The 21,160-nt window shown below is 42.8% G+C and overlaps 1 protein-coding gene across 2 annotated transcripts in view; it reads right to left on the reverse strand.

Annotated features, from left to right (window-relative positions):
- Positions 1 to 8,500: 8,500 nt before the first annotated feature.
- LOC309969900 (E3 ubiquitin-protein ligase RNF103) overlaps positions 8,501 to 21,160 on the reverse strand; it is a 124,796-nt gene continuing 112,136 nt past the window's right edge. For both annotated transcript variants that reach the window (XM_082851956.1, XM_082851955.1), the window contains 3 exons: positions 12,675 to 12,796; positions 9,373 to 9,487; positions 8,501 to 9,022 (listed from right to left, as the gene is read on the reverse strand). In XM_082851956.1, the coding sequence (XP_082708082.1) occupies positions 8,880 to 9,022; positions 9,373 to 9,487; positions 12,675 to 12,796 (380 nt within the window). In that variant the 3' untranslated portion in view covers positions 8,501 to 8,879. The remainder of the gene's footprint in view (positions 9,023 to 9,372; positions 9,488 to 12,674; positions 12,797 to 21,160) is intronic.

The following is a 21,160-nucleotide window of genomic DNA, read 5'->3' on the forward strand; positions in this document are numbered from 1 at the left end:
TTAGCTGACTGATGACCCAGGCTCAGGCAAGAAGTCTTTTCGATTCACTCTTTATACACAAGTGTTTACAGCAAGTCATGGGAGGTTTCAGTGCTTCAAAAGCATCATAATTTTCATAATGTGAAATTCAACAGTGAGGCAGCAAGTGCCGACGCTAAAGGTGTTGAAGCTCTTAAGGAAGAGCTATATAGGATGATTGTGGGTGAGAAATATTTGCCGGAACAAAAAGTTAATATTGATGAAAAAAGCTTGTTCTAGAACTGTATGCCAGAACATGCATACATTCATGAAGAGTCCAAGACAATGTCAGGCGTTCAGAGACCATTTAACACTGCTTTTGGGTAGAAATGTTGCAGGGTTCAAATTAAAGCCTTTCCTAATGTACCCATTAGAGAATCCTAGAGCATTCAAGAATGTGAGCAACTTCCCATTTGTTACTACCATAATAAGAAAGCCTGGAAACAGTAGCATTGTTTGGAGACTTTTTTTTAACTGTCTGTCACAGGCAAGAGAATATTGTAGGCAAAACAACATCCCCTTCCAGCTGATCCTGGCCAGAGCTCCAGGGCATCCACAGTGTGTCTGTGACACGCATCCTGATGTAAAGGTTGTGTATTCGCTCCCAAACACCACCACGCTCTAAATGTGAACCATCACTGCAGCATGGGAAGAAGTCACACAGCAATGCGTGAATGGCATCTGGAAGGAAGTTCTGAAGACCTCCATGGACGCACTGAAAGGCTTTTAACGAAGATTCTACTGTTGCCGAAATAGTAAAGTAACCAGATGCTAGTGCTCGGGAAGCAGCTAGAATTGGACGTTGATAAAGAGGATATTCATGAGCTTCTCGGCATCGAGGCTAAAGAGCCTTCCAATGAAGAGCTGATTGAACTGGAGGAAGAAAGAAGTTGAGACAGAGGAAGAAGTTATACCCGAGGCACCAAGAAAGTTCACAGCAAAGAAACTGGCAGAGGCGTTTGCTGCTATCACCAGTGGTGTACGGAAGTTAGAAGAAATGGATGTTAATTACAAGAGATTGGCAAGACCTGGCAGGCAGATACAGGAAGCTCTTGCTTACCATAGAGAAGGAAAACGATGCAGTCAAAACTGGTTATCTTCCTGAAGAACAAACAGTATGCCTGCTAAACCAAGTGTCAGTGCCCCAGGTCTTTCTACCGGCTATTCTCAAGCCTCATCAGAAGAGAGACTGATGACCCTGTGGCTGTAGCATCCCCACCATCCAGCAGTTAACTGTAGTTCAACCCTTCAAAATTCTTCAGACCCAGTGTGCTTTCAGCTGGGTACATTACTGGTGAGTACCCATACAGCCATTCTGTTTTTCACTTTCAAGTACAGTATTCAGTAAATTACATGAGATATTCGACACTTTATTATGAAATAGGCTTGTGTTAGATGATTTTGCCCAACTATGGGCTAATGTAAGTGTTCTGAGCACATTTAAGGTAGGCTAGGCTAACCTAGTAGGTTAAGCGTATTAAATAAAAAAATTTTTTAACATCTTTATTGGAGTATAATTGCTTTAAAATGGTGTGTTGGTTTCTGTTTTATAACAGAGTGAGCCAGCTATACATATACATATGTCCCCATATCTCCTCCCTCTTGCATCTCCCTCCCTCCCTATCCCACCCCCCTAGGTGGTCACAAGGCACTGAGCTGATCTCCCTGTGCTATGCGGCTACTTCCCACTAGCTATCAGTTTTACATTTGGTAGTGTATACAGGTCCATGCCACTCTCTCACTTCATCCCAGCTTACCCTTCCCCCTCCCTGTGTCCTCAAATCCATTCTCTACATCTGCATCTTTATTCCTGTCCTGCCCCTAGGTTCTTCAGAACCATTTTTTTCCTTTAGATTCCACATATATGTGTTACCATATGGTATTTGTTTTTCTCTGACTTACTTCACTCTGTATGACAGAGTCTAGGTCCATCCACCTCACTACTGTAAACTCAATTTCATTTCTTTTTATGGCTGAGTAATATTCCATTGTGTGTATGTGCCACATCTTCTTTATCCATTCATCTGTCAATGGACACTTAGTTTGCTTCCATGTCCTGGCTATTGTAAATAGAGCTGCAATGAACACTGTGGTACATGACTCTTTTTGAATGACGGTTTTCTCAGGGTATATGCCCAGTAGTGGGATTGCTGGGTTGTATGGTAGTTCTAGTTTTAGTTTTCAAAGAAACCTCTATACTGTTCTCCATAGTGGCTGTATCAGTTTACATTCCCACCAACAGTGCAAGAGGGTTCCTTTTTCTCCACACCCTCTCCAGCATTTATTGTTTGTAGATTTTTTGATGATGGCCATTCTGACTGGTGTGAGGTGATAACCTCACTGTAGTTCTGATTTGCATTTCTCTAATGATTAGTGATGTTGAGCATCCTTTCACGTGTTTGTCCCGTTGCGGAGCACAGGCTCCGACGCGCAGGCTCAGCTGCCATGGCTCACAGGCCCAGCCACTCCGTGGCATGTGGGATCTTCCCAGACCAGGGCACGAACCCGTGTCCCCTGCATCAGCAGGCAGACTCAACCACTGCGCCACCAGGGAAGGCCTGTCCATTTTTTGATTGCGTTTTTTTTTTGGATTTTGAGCTGCATGAGCTGCTTGTAAATTTTGGAGATTAATCCTTTGTCAGTTGCTTCATTTGCAAATATTTTCTCCCATTCTGAGGGTTGTCTTTTGGTCTTGTTTATGGTTTCCTTTGCTGTGTAAAAGCTTTTAAGTTTAATTAGGTCCCATTTGTTTATTTTTGTTTTTTTTTTCATTACTCTAGGAAGTGATTCAAAAAAGATCTTGCTGTGATTTATGTCCGAGTGTTCTGCCTACGTTTTCTCTAGTTGCGGTGAGCAGGGGCTACTCTTCATTGTGGTGCTCGTGCTTCTCATTGCGGTGGCTTCTCTTGTTGTAGAGCACAGGCTCTATGCGCGTGGGCTTCAGTAGTTGCGGTTCACGGGCTCTAGAGCGCAGGCTCAGTAGTTGTGGCGCACAGGCTTAGTTGCTCCGTGACATGTGGGATCCTCCCGGACCAGGGATCGAACCCGTGTCCCCTGCATTGGCAGGCGGATTCTTAACCACTGCACCACCAGGGAAGTCCCTCTCCTTCATTCTTGAAGGATAGTTTTGCTGGATGTAGAATTCTTCATTGAAAGTTTTTTCTTTCAGCACCTTAAATACGTCACCCCACTGCCTCTGGCTTCCATGGTTTCCGATGAGAAGTTAGATGTTAATCTTATTGAGGATCCCTTGAACATGAGGAGTTGCTTCTCTTTTGTTGCTTTCAAGATTCTCTGTCTCTTTTCAACAGTTGGACGATAATGTGTCTTAGTGTGGATCCCTTTGATTTTATCTTGCTTGGAATTTGTTGAGCTATTTGTATGTATAGGTTAATATCTTTCAGATATGGGAGGTTTTCAGTCATTATTTCTTCAAATATTCCTTTTGCTCCTTTTTCTCTCTTATCCTTCTGGTCCTCCCATAATGCACGTGTTGGTGAGCTTGATGGTCTCCCACGAGTCCCTTGGGCGGTGTTCATTTTTCTTTCTGCTTCTCAGACTGGGTCATTTCAGTTGTTCTGTCTTCAAGTTTACCTATTTTTTCTTCTTCTTCCTCAAATATGCTGTTATGCCTCAAATATGCCTTTAGTGTATTTTTTTTTTCATTTCAGTTTTTGTACTTTCCAGCTCCAGAATTTCTATGTGGTTCCTTTTTATTATTTCTCTTTATTGATATTCTCATTTTGTTTGTATATCATTTTCCTGGTTTTCTTTACCTCTTAAGCATATCTGAGACAGCTGGCTTAAAGTCTTTGTCTAGCAAGTGTGGTATCTGGGCTTCCTCAGGGATAGTTTCTGTAAATTTAATTTTTTTCCTTTGAATGGGCTATACTTTCCATTTTCTTTGTATCCTTTGTGATTTTGTTGTTGTTATTGAAAACTGGACATTCAATATTCCAGAATAATTCTGGAAATCAGAATCTCCCCCTTCCCAGGGATTTTTCTGTTCTGAATTATTGAAGGCTTAGCTGTGTTCAGCCAGTGTTTTGACAGAGATTTCCTTGAATTTCAGAACCTTAAAAAACAAACAAAAACACCTCTCCCAATCTTCTATGGATTGGCTCTGTGCTGGGACACTCTTAACACTTAGCCAGACCACTTATGATTCTGCCTCAGCCTTCACTTTCTGAATGCACCAAGCCTATAGGTCAAGCAGCGATGAAAACTGGGGTCTTTTCAGGTCTTTTCTGAGCATAATTCCTGTCCTGCTTTTCTAAATTCCCCAGTATACACAATTGCTTTTGAATGCACTAATATCCCAAAGAAATCCTCTCCCTGGCTTTTCCTCCCAGGTTTTGAGCAGTCTCTTGTAATCTTTTGCCCCAGGTGGCTCTGCACATTATAAAAAAAAAAAAAAAAAGAAATCCTTAACGTGTTTTCAAGCAAAACTTGCTGCTTTTCCACCCTGAATAAATTCCAAGATAGGCAAACCAGAGATGAGCACCTTTAGTCTTTCAGGATGGCCCTTAGATTGGGGCATACATGACAATTTAGGAATAAGGTCTTCTCTCTTTCCCTGGGACTAGGGACCAGGGTCTCACATTTGAGAATGTGGGCTGCCGTCTTCAAGACCGCTGCCAAGCCGGGAGAGAGGTTTGTCCAGGGCAAGTAAAAATGCCACAAAGCTTTCTTTCTGTTTTGAAGGTTTTTTTTCTTAATACAGCATCTTCTTGGTTGCTATAAACCTTTGTTTTCCAGAGTTCTGAAAAAGTTGGTTCTGACAGTTGCTGGTTCTTTTTTCAATGTTTCTTTGGAAGGATGGGTGTTTGGACCTGTCTACTCCTCCATTTTGCTGACAACTCTATAAATACATTATAAAACTATAATTAATTATATGTAAATGAGAACTTCCTTAAGAAAAAGTATTTCCCTACTGGGGTTTAGACTTGGATTTCTGAAATGGTTCAGTGGCTAGGGAATGTTCATTCTGGTATCTCAAAAGGAAACTGCTTGGTTAAATAAATTGGTAAAAGCATATGGAAAGGCTGTGAAAAGTTAAAAAAAAAAACACCTGCTTTATGTTTACTTCAACCAAACATTTCGCAAGTTTATTTTCACTTATGAGCCTTTCTTATTGGTAATACAGAATAGCATTTGAAGAGCATCTGTCACTAGGGTAGGACAAGGAAATCTGTCCAGTTTTTCAAAGCTTTGAGTTTTCACAGTTGTTCCCATAAATACAGCCATGGGGTTGGATTTTAGGGAGGTGCAGAGGCAGGCATGACTAGTACTATTCTGGAGCAAATATGAGTCATAACCCCTTCTCTCCAGGAGTTCTGAGACACACCTTTAAGTATATGACACGACAAAGGGCCTAAGGCCAGGTGAGCTGTACAGCCGGCAGGGGCTCAGGAAGGTGTCTTTGACAGACAACATGAGGAGAGCGGGGAGGGACAGAGAAAGGAAAGCTATCATCTGCCTGGAACGAACTGCTGGGTGATCACCATAAGCTGACAGTGATTTTTAAAGAGTAAGCTGTGTTTGAAGACAACACAAATGAGTTGGCAGTGTGGAATGCTATTCTGGAATGCAACCCTTTCAACTGGGTTTTTTTGGGCACCAAGCAGATTCATCTGGGGATGGGGTGGGGAGCGTGGGAGCTGGTGCTGTGCTGGACCTAAATCAAGGGCCTGAGGTTTAGAGGAAAACTTTTGTTGCAGGCGTTGATACCATGGTTTCCCTTTCCGGATTGCAGACCCTTCCAGGGCCAGAAGAGTATGTGACTCACCTTGTTTCCACTGATACCCAACAGAGTATTGAGGGAAAATGGAAGATGCGGCCTGATAACGAGCCAGGAATGCTCTTTCCTCAGCCTGAAAACAGGAATGGAAAACTCAGGACCTCTTAGACAATTCAAACAAACCAACCCTACATTGAGATGATTTTATCTGAATGGTGGAAAGAGTGCTTGTCATTATTCTGCCCATCCAGGCACCTGGATAAACACTGATTATCCACATAAGGACAAAAATGCTCAGGGGTTATGAGCATTCCTTAATTCCAAAATCATTCTGTGAATAAATCAGCCAGATAAATGCGATCGTAAAACTATATCCTGTCAATATGTCAGTTCCTCTCAACTTGACTTACAGATTCAAAGCAGTCCCAGTCAGAATCCCAGCAAGTTTTGTGGATATTGACAGATGAATTCTGAAGTTTATATAGAGAGGCAAGAGACCCAGAATAGACAACACTATTGGAGAAGAACAAAGTTGGAGGACTGATGCTACCTGACTTCAAAACTTACTATTAAGCTACAGTAATCAAGACAATTTGGTACTGGCAAAAAAATAAGCAAATACATCAATGGAACAGAATAGAGAGCCCCAAAATAGGCCTACATAAATATAGTCAACTGATCTCTGATGAAGCAGTGAGGGCAGTATTCTGCAGCAAAGATAGTCTTTTCAACAAATGGTGCTGGAATAACTGGACATCCACATGCAAAGAAATAAATCTAGACACAGACGTTACATGCTTTACAAGAATTAATACAGATCACAGACCTAAATGTAAAATGCAAAACTATAAGACTACTAACAAAATAACAGAAACTCCAGGTGACCTTGGGTATGGCAATGACTTTTAAGATCCAATATCAAAGGCACTATCATGAAATAAATAATTGGTAAGATGGACTTCATTAATATTAAAAACTGCTCTGTGAAAAACAATGTGAAGACAATAAGAAAACAAGCCACAGATTGGGAGGAAATGTTTGCAAAATGTATTTCTGATAAAGCACTATTATCCACAGTATACAAAGAAGTCTTAAAACTCAGCAATAAGAAACAACCCAATTAAAAATGGGCAAACGTTCTAAACAGATACCTCACCAAAGAATATATACATATGGCAGAAAAGCACATAAAGAGATGTCTAACATCATATATCATCAGGGAAATGCAAATTAAAACGAGATACCGTTACACACTTACTAGGATATAGTCAAAATCCAAAACACACCACCAAATGCTCGTGAGGGTGTGGAGCACCCGGAACGCTCATCATTGCTGGCGGGAATGCAAAACGATACAGCCACTTTGGAAAACTGTCAGTTTTTTACAAAACTAGACATACTCTTACCATAAGATCCAGCAACTGTGCTTCTTGGTATTCGCCTAAATAGTTGAAATGCATGTCTACACAAAGACCTGCACACAGACATTTATGGCTTTATTCATAATTGCCAAAGCTTTGAAGCAACCCAGACGTCCTTCCGTAGGTGAGTGGATCGTGTGGTGCACGCGGGCAATGGAACATTATTTAGCACTAAAAAGAAATGGCCTGTCAAGCCGTGAAAAGACACGGAGGAAACTTACATGCATATTACTAAGTGTAAGAGCCAATGTGAAAGGGCTACGTACTGTATGATTCCAGGAGTAAATGTACTTGCGGGGTGTGAGATGTCAGTACATACAAGTGGGAGACGGTGCCTGTGTCAGGGCCAGAGGTGTACATGGGAACTCTATTTTCTGCTCAATTGTGCTCTGAACCTAAAACTTCTCTGAAAAATAATGTTTACTTAAATAACAAACTGTATCCTAAAGATGAAATCAAGAGCAATAGGACGGTCCCCTGAATTGAAGATTCCCATTTTGCAGGATGAGACTAGAAGGCCCTCGCTGCAGCACATCAGATACACTTGGGTTTCTCCATACAATCTACAAAACCAACCTGGGAGAGAGTGGTTGGGGCACACGAGACTTGAACCAGAGGGACCTGGGTTGAACCCCAGTTCTGCCACGTCGTGACTGTGATTTAGGATATGTCACTTCAGCAAGATGAGCTGTTTTCCTAAATTGTAAAGACTGAATGATTACACATGTTAAACAGCTTTGTAAACTGTCAGGCCCACACAAATATAAATTGCTACTGCTGAATTATTTCAAAATATAACTTAGAAATGTGTGAGTTGTTGACAATGCATGACCACACCATGCCTCTTTCACCAGTCAGCTCCTGGCTTTGAGAAAGCACTGATATGTACGCCCATATCCCATGCATCCAAGACAGTCAGCTTAACGCAGGGAAAGGCAATCAGAGGGTGAAAGAGGCCTCATCCCACAGCTGTCTGCAACTTGCAATGGGAAGGAAAGGGAGGAAAGCTACAGACACACACACACCCCTCAGGACACACATGATATAGTTCCCCAGCCAACAAGACAAGGGGTCACAATTCCCAAGCATACTTTTGCTTACACAGATGACAAAAAGCAGAAGAGTAGCTCGCACAGCACATCTGTGAAGGCTGGGGAGCACAGGGTTCACAGAGCAGAAGCCCTTTCAGCTGAGCTTCTGAATCCCATGTGCCCTGCTATAGCACCTCCTCTTTCCAAGGCCAACATATAAAATAATTGGGAAAGCAAACACCTTGAAAGTTCACTGCACCCAACAATCTACAATGAGACCAAATGTTAAAGCAGAAATTTATTAAAATCCATTTATATAGTGTTTTACAGACAAAAAAAAAATATACAGAGTCCTCAACATTCAGGCAATCGACTCTATTCTCAGAAGTGCTTCGTGAGAAGATGCACTTCTTTGCCCTCATCCCCCAAAAGATACTTCTGTTTATTCCCCTGAAAATGATGCATTTATTACACTGCCTCTCAAAACAATTCCATTGAGATCCCCAAACCTCTGCAGAGAGTGAAGAGAGATTAGCAGAGAACATTCTCCAGAACGCAGTGCCTCACCCAGAGGTGTAGTGCAAGAGATACAGAAAACGGCGGAGGCTTCAAGGAGTGCGCGCCTGGTGACAGGGCCGGAGGAGAGCCTGCGGGCCTGGCTGGGCGGCCCTAGCTGCGGAGTGTGGCCAGACGGGACTGCATGGCCTCCAGGGCCTCTTCCTCCTCCTCATCTTCTGATGCAGCCATCGCTCCTGCAAGTTCAGGCTCTGGGAGGGCATCGGTCACCTTACTAGGTGCTTTGCCCAAGGCCCCTGTAAAGAGACAGCAGGCAGATCAACAAAACATCAGCTTAAGCAAGTGGTCCCTCATTTTCTCTGTCCTCCATACCTGGTTCAGTTTGACAAGAAACAGAAAAGGGGGAATAAAACAGCTGTTTTGGTGGGGTTTTGCTCACTATGACAAATGTGTGCAAACACCAACTTCTAATGATATCAAAGTCATAATAACTAAGGATTTTGATTGTTAGAACTTTGGTTCTAATCTAAAATAACAAATGTAGAAGGGAGTTATAATCTAAAGAAAAAACTACTAGTTAATCTTGCAGATGCAAGAAGAACGGCCATAAAAGGAGAGGGGAAAGAGGAAGGATCTTGGGTCATACCTGCGGTGATTTCAAACAGAATTTTGTCAATTTCCATTTCTGCTGCTTCTTCCATTTCTTCTTGATCATCCATGCTTTCAAAAGTGTCCTCTAACATCTCTTCTATGATCCCAGCCTAAACACAGAATAAACCATGTCACTTCCCACAACTGTTTTATTCTTTTTTATAAATTTATTTTTTGTTTGTTTGTTTATTTTTGGCTGCGTTGGGTCTTCATTGCTGCACGCGGGCTTTCTCTAGTTGCAGCAAGCGGGGGCTACTCTTCGTTGTGGTGCGTGGGCTTCTCATGGCAGTGGCTTCTCGTTGCGGAGCACGGGCTCTAGGCACGCAGGCTCAGTAGTTGTGGCACACGGGCTCAGTAGTTGTGGCTCGCAGGCTCTAGAGCGCAGGCTCAGTAGTTGTGGCGCGTGAGCTTAGTTGCTCCGCGGCATGTGGGATCTTCCCGGACCAGGGCTCGAACCCATGTCCCCTGCATTGGCAGGCGGATTCTTAACCACTGCGCCACCAGGGAAGCCCCCGCAACTGTTAAATCCATTCCCAGCAGGCGCCCCTATGGGCCCAGCATCAACCGAGCTCTGGTGTCTCCAAGTCCTGTTCACGCTTTCAAGGGCTAAGCCACAGACAGCTGGCTGCAGGCAACACCGCATGCTGTCTGCCCTCTCTGGAGGAAGCAAAAAGCCAAAGGGAAATTGCTCTCCAAATTTAGTACCAAGGTTGGAGGGGGGTGCCTCTATCAGCAGAGCTTCACAAAGTAACTCAGACGCTAATGCAGCACGTGGGGAACAACTTGCTGAGATGAGAGGGTGCTGTCCGGGGAAGCATTTGCCCTGACGTTGCAAATCTATGCGTGCAGGAGTTGAAATACAGTATGAAAACTGGCTGGAGTCACAGTAGACACTATGATAACGAATACCAAGAGCGAGGTGGGGCCCCACGGAACCCCGAAAAGGCCTGTACTTCAGCACATCCAAGTTATAGCTGCTGGCCCAGGGCCTGCAGGGTCCTGGCAAGGATCAACCAATTCACCAAAGCCTGAGAGAACTGATAAGACAGTGTTTCGGGGCCCAGCAAGGCAGTGCCTTCCACATTCCCTATTGGAAGCCCTGTGTCTGGTAGCCTGAAGCCAGCCAGTCAGCCTCCTTCGTTCTCAAGAGCACAGCGCCACTGCGGGCACGAGAAAACTGCCCTCCAACACCAGCCAACACAAGCAGACCCTGCGGTCTTCCCGAATGAGCAGTGTCATGCGAGCGCGAGGTCACGTCTGGCAGCTCCAGCCCTGGCTCTCCTGCACTCAGCCAGGGCATGACTCTCACCGACCATGCTGATGGTATCAGATTTAAAGCAAGCCCTCTCTCCTGCCTGTCCTGCTGTCAGACCACTCAAGTGACTCTTAATGGCATGAATCTAGCTAGTTCCATATTCTGCCCATGCTCAGACCTTTCGCTCCCAATCAAAAGGAACAAATTCACATTCAAGGATACAAGTGGAGCCCTGTGGCCTGGGTGAATGGATCTTAGTGCTGGAGGCTAGTGGAAAAGAGGCTCATTACATACTCACCATCCCAGTTAGAAGAGCCTAGGGCAGACTGACTAACAGCCCTCCACATCCTGGAGGGACAAGTGGCCATTCACTTACACATTCATCCAACCAGCAAACATTTGTCAAATGTATGCCCTGTGCCACACACCAGGCCAGGGTCTGGGGACAAATGGAATGACTGAGATCATGTCGTTGCCCTCGACACGCTGGGACCCCGCCAGAGGCTTCAGTTTGCACCTGGAGATGCACCCTTGGATGAATTCAGGAAATATTTACTATCTACTATATGCAGGCCCTCCTCCAAATCTATACTATGCTCAGTATTCAGAAACTTTTGTGGAAAAGATCCCAGATTCTAAAAAAAGACTCCGCCCCTCAGATCCTGGTGGCTACGTAAGTCAGAGTGAGCAGGCCTGAAGTCATTTCAGAATTACCTTGTGGCCCAGTTCTAGATGGACAGGCATCACAACCTGGGCGATGAGACATCCACACGCCACTTGTAAAGGACAGACCCCGCTGACCTGGTGCCCTCCTGATGACTGCCCAAGGATTTCTCATTCCAAAGACCTGGGCTCTGGGCTTTTTATGTTGCCTTTCTTTTCTATCAATTTTCTTCTCCAGTTCCCCTCTCCCATGCCCTAGAGCCCTGTTTAGAACTCAAGTTCATACATAAAATTCCCTAGGAGGAAGGGAGGCAGCTTCTCTGCACAAGCTGCAAACAAGAATTTGAGGTGTACCGTCTGGGCTCTCAGGCCACGGGTTCAAAGTGTGAAACAGCACCTGATGAGGCACCTCTTATCACCATGTCCTCTGAGGCAGCTCAGGCATCTGTGCTCCAACCCCAGATCTGTCACCTCCTACCAAGGTCACTCAGATAAGTTACCTGGCAACTTGAAGACTCAGTTTCCTACTCCTGTATAAAATGGGGAAAAAAATCCCTACCTCCCAAGGTGGCTGGGAGGACTTTCTAGGAGAGCATGTGTGCTGCACCACTGGCAGGTGGGGGCTCAGTAACTACGCCCTGTCCCCCATCTGAAGGCCACCAGGACAGGTCCCTGCCCGGCCCTGATCCCGGGGCACTAGGTGTTTACTGCTTTCTATTTGGTTCTCAGTTTCCTTTTCTAGTCTAAGACGGGGTCAGCCAACGACAGCCTGCAGGCCCAACCCAAGCCACTGCCTACTTTCATAAATAAAGTTTTATAAGAACCCAGTCATGACTGGGTTTAAACCCAGTGTAAACCCAGTTTACACGTGATCTACGGCTGCTTTCATGCTACAGGTAGAGCTGAGCAGTTACAACAGAGACGTATGGCCCACAAAATAGAAACTACATTTACTACCCAGCCCTTTACAAGAAAAGTTTGCCCATCCCTGGTCTTGACACCTCCCTTGCCAGCTTTGCCAACACTCCCCTGGGACAAACAGAGGAACCTGGGTTCCTTTCTGTTTCCTTGTTCATGTCAGAACCCATAAATGCTAGGTCGCTGAATCCCACGCAGTTGCTTCCTGGGTCTCCCACCTCCCCTAGAGCTCTGGGTATACTATCGCTTCTTCTAAGGAACACCTTGGCAATCTGACCCAGCCTCTGCCACGCTCAGCTCAGACAGTTTCAACCAATGTTAACAGCTGCTCCTCTGTCCTCAAAATCATTTCTGTCTGGCAGCAGTGGCCTGTCTACTCCTGCCCAGCCCCGGCCCTATAGCCCCTGCCGCTTGCTGACTCTTAGCGCTTTGGAACAGGACACAGGGTGGCCCCAGGGCACCTTCATCATCTCTTTGGACAGCTCCCGCATGGTGGCCTGGATTTCTGGGATCTTCACCAGACTCTGCATGGCCTTCATCACTTCTGTGCTCCTCTGCAGGGAACCAGCCACTCGCAAAACCGCTGAAAGGGAAAGATGACAGTCAGGATTGCTCAACAGAATGTGACGCAGGATGGAATAAAGAAAGACAGTCAAGGGCTCCTCTGGTGGTGCAGTGGTTGAGAGCCCGCTTGCCGCTGCAGGCGACACGGGTTTGTGCCCCAGTCCGGGAAGATCCCACATGCCGCGGAGAGGCTGGGCCCGTGAGCCATGGCCGCTGAGCCTGCGCGTCCGGAGCCTGTGCTCCGCAACGGGAGAGGCCACAGCAGTGAGAGGCCCGCGTACCGCAAAAAAAAAAAAAAAAAAAAAAAGAAAAGAAAGACAGTCAAATCAAAAGCTATTCTAATAAAAGTCAGCAATAGTGGGCGGACTCCCAAAGCTATTTATGTACCTGTAGACTACATTGCTGTCCTTGGACCAAGACTGACTTTCCTAAATTGTGTGCTACTTTGGCTACAATAGGTACAAACTCTCCGAGCACCACACCAACCAGCTGATCTGGAGAATGGCCTGAAAGCCTGCATCTGACCTTTAGGGAAGAAAGCCAGCTAGGCATGATGTCACCCCCAGGACAAGTCACACACGGGAGGAATGGCTCTAGGCGGGCCTTGCTGGGGCCACACTGGAAAAGAGGCTTTAAGCAACCCAAGCAGTGCTCCCCACACACCAGCCTACGGAGGGTGGCTGCCCGGGAGGGGCCTGCTGCTGGTCCACAGGAAAATGAGAGTGAGTATGTGTCAGTGTGAGACAGCTACAGCTCCTCTTTACAAAAAATGTTCTGTTGTCTGAGATCATACACATACTATATATTCTTTATAAGAAATCGTGGTAGTAACAAATGATCATTTCTCCCCCCTAAAGTCTTTAACATGTCAAAATAAAAGCTGGCAACCCTTCAAATCTGTTTTGAAATTTCATGAGACTTAAAAGTTCTGAGAAATGCCTCACTTCCAGCTGTTCACCAAAACCAGTGCACAGGGCTCCCCAGCTACCCCAGGAATCACCACCAATCCACCTCTGTATAAATCCAGACTCCAGGAAGCTAAGGAAAACAAGGGGCAAGGAAACAAGAGGAACCAGAGAAATGCCTGTCTGACATACATAGCATTTTGTGATTTTTCTAAAGGAGTAAGGAAGTTTGCTAGTTGCAGAGAATACTTCTTTTCCCTTGACACTGAAAAGGGAAAGTAAAATATTTATCTATTTATTAAGATCAGTCTAATTATAGAAAAGAAGTATTAAGAATCTGTATGGCTGAAATAAGCAATAAATTATATATGCCATTATAATGATATAAGAAAGATAGAAATTCTACAATGTTAAAGTTACTATTATTATTGTAAAAAGGTAAGTGATGGGAGGAAGAGAAGAAGGGTAAAAATAAAGCAAATTCCGGGCTTCACTGGTGGCGCAGTGGTTGAGAGTCCGCCTGCCGATGCAGGGGACACGGGTTCGTGCCCCGGTCCGGGAAGATCCCACATGCCGCGGAGCAGCTGGGCCCGTGAGCCATGGCCGCTCAGCCTGCGCACCTGGAGCCTGTGCTCTGCGACAGGAGAGGCCACGACAGTGAGGCCCGTGTACCGCAAAAAAAATAAAAATAAAAATAAAAAAATTTTAAAAAAATAAAGCAAACTTCATATAGTTCTGCTTGAATGATACAAGTTTTGATGTCTACACAGGCATATGTTTTATCCTAATTTGCATCCTGTGTCTGTATCCCAGAGAGGGGCTGACATGTGTTCAATAAACTTTTTTGAATTAGTAAAAATAAAAAGACAAAAACTCAAAACCAAGAAGATACATATTGATACATGAGAAAAGTAAAATACTGGACCAAAATGTATTTTCTATATTCCACAAGGAAAAAGCACACGTGGCAGAAAAAATAATTTTATAAATAAAAATAGTGACCCCCCACAAGAGAATGAGAAGACAAGCCAAAAGCTGGAAGAAAATATTTTCATTAGACATTTCTGATAAAGGACTGTTATCTAACACATACAAAGAACTCTTAAAGCTCATCAATAAGAAAATGAACAACTCAATCAAAAACGGGCAGAAGACCTAAACAGACAACTCACCAAAGAAGATATACAGATGGCAAAAAAGCACATAAAAAGATGCTCAACATCCTATGTCATTAGGGAAATGCAAATTAAAACAACAATAAGATACCAGCATACACCTATTAGAATGGTCAAAATCCAAAACACTGACAACACCAAATGCTGGTGAGGATGTGGAGCAATAGGAACGCTCAATCATTGCTGATGGGAATGAAAAATGGTACAGCCACTTTGGAAGAGAGTTTGTCAGTTCCTTACAAAACTAAACATACTCTATTTTTTTTTAACATCTTTATTGGAGTATAATTGCTTTACAATGGTGTGTTAGTTTCTGCTGTATAACAAAGTGAATCAGCTATATGTATACATATATCCGCCTATCCCCTCCTTCTTGCATCTCCCTCCCACCCTCCCTATCCCACCCCTCTAGGTGGTCACAAAGCACCAAGCTGATCTCCCTGTGCTATACAGCTGCTTCCCACTAGCTATCTATTTTACATTTGGTAGTGTATACGTGTCCATGCCACTCTCCACTTCGTCCCAGCTTACCCTTCCCTCTCCCCGTGTCCTCAAGTCCATTCTCTACGTCTGTGTCTTTATTCCTGTCCTGCCCCAAGGTTCATCAGAACCATTTGTTTTTTTTAGATTCCATATATATGTGTTAGCATACGGTATTTGTTTTTCTCTTTCTGACTTACTTCACACTGTATGAAGACTCTAGGTCCATCCACCTCACTACAAATAACTCAATTTCATTTCTTTTTATGGCTGAGTAGTATTCCACTGCATACATGTGCCACATCTTCTTTATCCATTCATCGGTCAATGGACACTGAGGTTGCTTCCATGCCCTGTCTATTGTAAATGGTGCTGTAATGAACATTGTGGTACATGACTCTTTTTGAATTATGGTTTTCTCAGGGTATATGTCCAGTAGTAGGATTGCTGGGTCATATGGTAGTTCTAGTTTTAGTTTTTTAAGGAATCTCCATACTGTTCTCCATAGTCGCTGTATCAATTTACATTCCCATCAAGAGTGCAAAAGGGTTTCCTTTTCTCCACACCCTCTACAGCATTTATTGTTTGTATATTTTTTGATGATGGCCATTCTGACCAGTGTGAGGTGATACCTCATTGTAGTTTTGATTTGCATTTCTCTAATGATCACTGACGTTGACCATCCTTTCATGTGTCTGTTGGCAATCTGTATGTCTTCTTTGGAGAAATGTCTATTTAAGTCTTTTGCCCATTTCTGGTTGTACTGTTTGTTTTTTTGATATTGAGCTGCTTGTATATTTTGGAGATTAATCCTTTGTCAGTTGCTTCATTTGCAAATATTTTCTCCCATTCTGAGGGTTCTCGTTTCCTCTTGTTTATGGTTTCCTTTGCTGTGCAAAAGCTTCTAAGTTTCATTGGGTCCCATTTGTTTATTTTTGTTTTTATTTCCATTTTTCTAGGAGGTAGGTCAAAAAGGAGGATCTTGCTGTGATTTATATCATAGAGTGTTCTGCCTGTTTTCCTCTAAGAGTTTGATGGTGTCTGGCCTTACACTTAGGCCATTTTGAGTTTATTTTTGTGTATGGTGTTAGGGAGTGTTCTAATTTCATTCTTTTACATGTAGCTGTCCAGTTTTCCCAGCACCACTTATTGAAGAGGCTGTCTTTTCTCCATTGTATATTCTTGCCTCCTTTATCAAATATAAGGTGACCATATGTGCGGGGGTTTATCTCTGGGCTTTCTATCCTGTTCCATTGATCTATACTTCTGTTTTTGTGCCAGTACCATACTGTCTTGATTACTGTAGCTTTGTAGTACAGTCTTAAGTCAGCGAGCCTGATTTCTCCAGCTCCATTTTTCTTTCTCAAGATTGCTTTGGCTATTCGGGGTCTTTTGTGTTTCCATACAAATTGTGCAATTTTTTATTCTAGTTCTGTGAAAAATACCATTGGTAGTTTGATAGGGATTGCATTGAATCTGTAGATTGCTTTGGGTGGTATAGTCATTTTCCCAATGTTGGTTCTTCCAATCCAAGAACACAGTATATCTCTCCAACTGTTTGTGTCATCTTTGATTTCTTTCATCAGTGTCTTATAGTTTTCTGAGTACAGGTCTTTTGTCTCCTTAGGTAGGTTTATTCCTAGATATTTTATCCTTTTTGTTGCAGTGGTAAATGTGAGTGTTTCCTTAATTTCTCTTTCAGATTTTTCATCTTTAGTGTATAGGAATGAAAGAGATACCTGTGCATTAATTTTGTATCCTGCTACTTTACCAAATTCATTGATTAGCTCTAGTAGTTTTCTGGTAGCATCTTTAGGATTCTCTATGTACACTATCATGTCATCTCCAAACAGTGACAGTTTTACTTCTTCTTTACCGATGTGGATTCCTTTTATTTCTTTTTCTTCTCTGGAGGGTTTTTATCATAAATGGGTGTTGAATTTTGTTGAAAGCTTTTTTTGCATCTATTGAGATCGTCATATCATTTTTATCCTTCAATTTGTTAATATGGTATATTACATGGAATGATTTGCGTATATTGAAGAATCTTTGCATTCTTGGGATAAAACCCACTTGATCACGGTGTATGATCCTTTTAATGTGCTCTTGGATTCTGTTTGCTAGTATTTTGTTGAGGATTTTTGCATCTATGTTTATCAGAGATATTGGTCTTTAATTTTCTTTTTTTATAGTATCTTTGTCTGGTTTTGGTATCAGCGTGATGGTGGCCTCGTAGAATGAGTTTGGGAGTGTTCCTCCCTCTGCTATACTTTGGACGAGTTTGAGAAGGATAGGTGTTAGCGCTTCTCTAAATGTTTAATAGAAATAGCCATCCGATCCTGGGCATTTGTTTGTTGGAAGATTTTTAATCACAGTTTCAATTTCAGTGCTTGTGATTGGTCTGTTTATATTTTCCATTTCTTCCTGGTTCAGTCTCAGAAGGTTGTGCTTTTCTAAGAATTTGTCCATTTCTTCCACGTTGTCCATTTTATTGGCATACAGTTGCTTGTAGTAATCTCTCATGATCCTTTGTATTTCTGCAGTGTCAGTTGTTACTTCTTTTTCATTTCTAATTTTACTGATTTCAGTCTTCTCCCTCTTTTTCTTGATGAGTCTAGCTAATGGTTTATCAATTTTGTTTATCTCTCGAAGAACCAGGTTTTAGTTTTATTAATCTTTGCTATTGTTTCCTTCATTTTTTTTCATATAGTTCTGATCTGATCTTTATGATTTCTTTCCTTCTGCTAACTTTGGGTTTTTTTTCGTTCTTCTTTCTCTAATTGCTGTAGGTTTTTAGGTTGTTTATTTGAGATTTTACTTGTTTCTTGAAGTAGGATTGTACTGCTATAAACTTCCCTCTTAGAACTGCTTTTGCTACATCCATAGGTTTTGGGTCATACTGTTTTCATTGTCATTTGTTTCTAGGTATTTTTTCATTTCTTTAGTGATCTCTTGGTTATTTAGTAGCGTATTGTTTAGCCTCCATGTGTTTGTATTTTTTAGTTTTTTTCATCTAACTGATATCTAGTCTCAGAGCGCTGTGATCGGAAAATATACTTGATACGATTTCAATTTTCTTAAATTTACCAAGGCATGATTTGTGACCCAAGATATGATCTATCCTGGAGAATGTTCCATGAGCACTTGAGAAGAAAGTGTATTCTGTTGTTTTTGGATAGAATGTCCTATAAATATCAATTAAGTCCATCTTGTTTAATGTGTAATTTAAAGCTTGTGTTTCCTTATTTATTTTCATTTTGGATGATCTGTCCATTGGTGAAAGTGGGGTGTTAAAATCTCCTACTATTACTGTGTTGCTGTCGATTTCCCCTTTTATGGCTGTTAGCATTTGCCTTATGTATTGAGGTGCTCCTATGCTGGGTGCATAAATATTCACAGTTGTTATATCTTCTTCTTGGATTGATCCCTTGATCATTATGTAGTGTCCTTTTTTTCTTGTAAAAGTCTTTATTTTAAAGTCTATTTTGTCTGATATGAGAATTGCTACTCCAGCTTTCTTTTGATTTCCATTTGCATGAAATACCTTTTTCCATCCCCTCATTTTCAGTCTGTATGTGTCTCTAGGTCTGAAGTGAGTCTTTGTAGACAGCATATATACGGGTCTTGTTTTTGTATCCATTCAGCCAGTCCGTCTTTTGGCTGGAGCATTTAATCCATTTACATTTAAGGCAATTATCGTAATGTATGTTCCTATTACCATTTTCTTAATTGCTTTGAGTTTGTTTTTGTAGGTCTTTTCTTTCTCTTGTGTTTCCTGCCTAGAGAAGTTCCTTTAGCATTTGTTGTAAAGCTGGTTTGGTGGTGCTGAATTCTCTTAGCTTTTGCTTGTCTGTAAAGGTTTTAATTTCTCCGTCAAATCTGAATGAGATCCTTGCTGGGTAGAGTAATCTTGGTTGTAGGCTTTTCCTGTTCATCACTTTAAATATGTCCTGCCACTCCCTTCTGGCTTGCAGAGTTTCTGCTGAAAGATCAGCTGTTAACCTTATGGGGATTCCCTTGTATGTTATTTGTTGCGTTTCCCTTACTACTTTTAATATTTTTTCTCTGTATTTAGTTTTTGATAGTTTGGTTAATATGTGTCTTGGTGTGTTTCTCCTTGGATTTATCCTGTATGGGACTCTCTGCACTTCCTGGACTTGACTATTTCCTATTCCATGACTATTTCCTATTCCATGTTAGGGAACTTTTTGACTATTATCTATTCAAATATTTTCTCAGTCCCTTTCTTTTTCACTTCTTCTTCTGGGACCCCTATAATTCGAATGCTGACGCAGTTAATGCTGTCCCAGAGGTCTCTGAGACTGTCCTCAATTCTTTTCATTCTTTTTTCTTTATTCTGCTCTGTGGTAGTTATTTCCACTATTTTATCTTCCAGGTCACTTATCCGCTCTTCAGCCTCAGCTATTCTTCTATTGATTCCTTCTAGAGATTTTTAAATTTCATCTATTGTGTTGTTCATTTGTTTGCTCTTTAATTCTTCTAGGTCCTTGTTAAACGTTTCTTGTATTTTCTCCATTCTATTTCCAAGATTTTGGATCATGTTCACTATCATTACTCTGAGTTCTTTTTCAGGTAGAATGCCTATTTCCTCTTCATTTGTTTGGTCTGGTGGGTTTTTACTCTTCTCCTTCATCTGCTGCCTATTTCTCTGTCTTATCATTTTGCTTATCTTACTGTGTTTGGGGTCTCCTTTTCGCAGGCTGCAGGTTTGCAGTTCCTGTTGTGTTTGGTGTCTGCCCCAGTGGCTAAGGTTGGCTCAGTGGGTTCTGTAGGCTTCCTGGTGGAGGAGACTGGTGCCTGTGTTCTGGTGGATGAGGCTGGATCTTGTCTTTCTGTTGGGCAGGACTGAGTCTGGTGGTGTGTTTTGGGGTGTCTGTGAAGTTATGATTTTAGGCAGCGTCCCTGCTAATAGGTGGAGCTGTGTTTCTGTCTTGCTAGTTGTTTGGCATGGGGTGTCCAGTACTGGAGCTTGCTGGTTGTTGAATGGAGCTGGGTCTTAGTGTTGAGTGGGAGATCTCTGGGAGAGCTCTCATTGATTGCTATTACATGGTTTCAGGAGGTCTCTGTTGGTCCAATGTCCTGAACTCGGTCTCCCACCTCAGAGGCTCAGGCCTGACACCCACCGGAGCAACAAGACCCTGTGTGCCACATGGCTCCAATCTGCTGAAACTGGAACCTGGTGCACAGGTGATGGGAAGGCAAAATGGTACAGCTGCTGTAGAAAACAGTCTGGCAGTTCCCACCACTCCCTGGGAGATGGGAGACCAGCCTGGGGTCCAAGTCGTGGGCGCGGCAGGCTCACTTCTCTCCTCACCCGGCTCCAGCCCTCCTCAGCCCACCCAATTTTGAGGATGCAGAAAAACTGGATCACTCATACACTGGCAGGTGGGAATTTTAAATGGTACCACCACTCTGGACAACAGCTTGACAGTTTCTGATATGCAACCATAAAACCCAGCAATTGTTCTACTGGCCAGTTATCCCAGAGAAGTGAAGACTTATGTTCAAGCAAAAATCTACACACATTTATAGCAGCTTTATTCATAGTAGCTGATAACTGGAAACAACCCAAATATCCTTCAGGTGAATGGTTAATCAAACTGTGGTGCATCCGTACCATGGAATACTACTCAGCAAGATAAAAAAGCAATGAACTACTGATACATGCAAAAACCTGGGTTAACTGCCAGAGAATTACACTGAGTGAAAAAAGTCAATCTAAGGGGGTGTTGGGCAAAATAGGTGAAGGTGATTAAGAGGTACAAACTTCCAGTTATAAAATAAATAAGTCATGGGGATGTC

The sequence above is a fragment of the Leucopleurus acutus genome, assembly GCF_964270905.1.
Source record: "Leucopleurus acutus genome assembly, chromosome: 12".
In the NCBI taxonomy this organism is placed as follows: domain Eukaryota; kingdom Metazoa; phylum Chordata; class Mammalia; order Artiodactyla; family Delphinidae; genus Leucopleurus; species Leucopleurus acutus.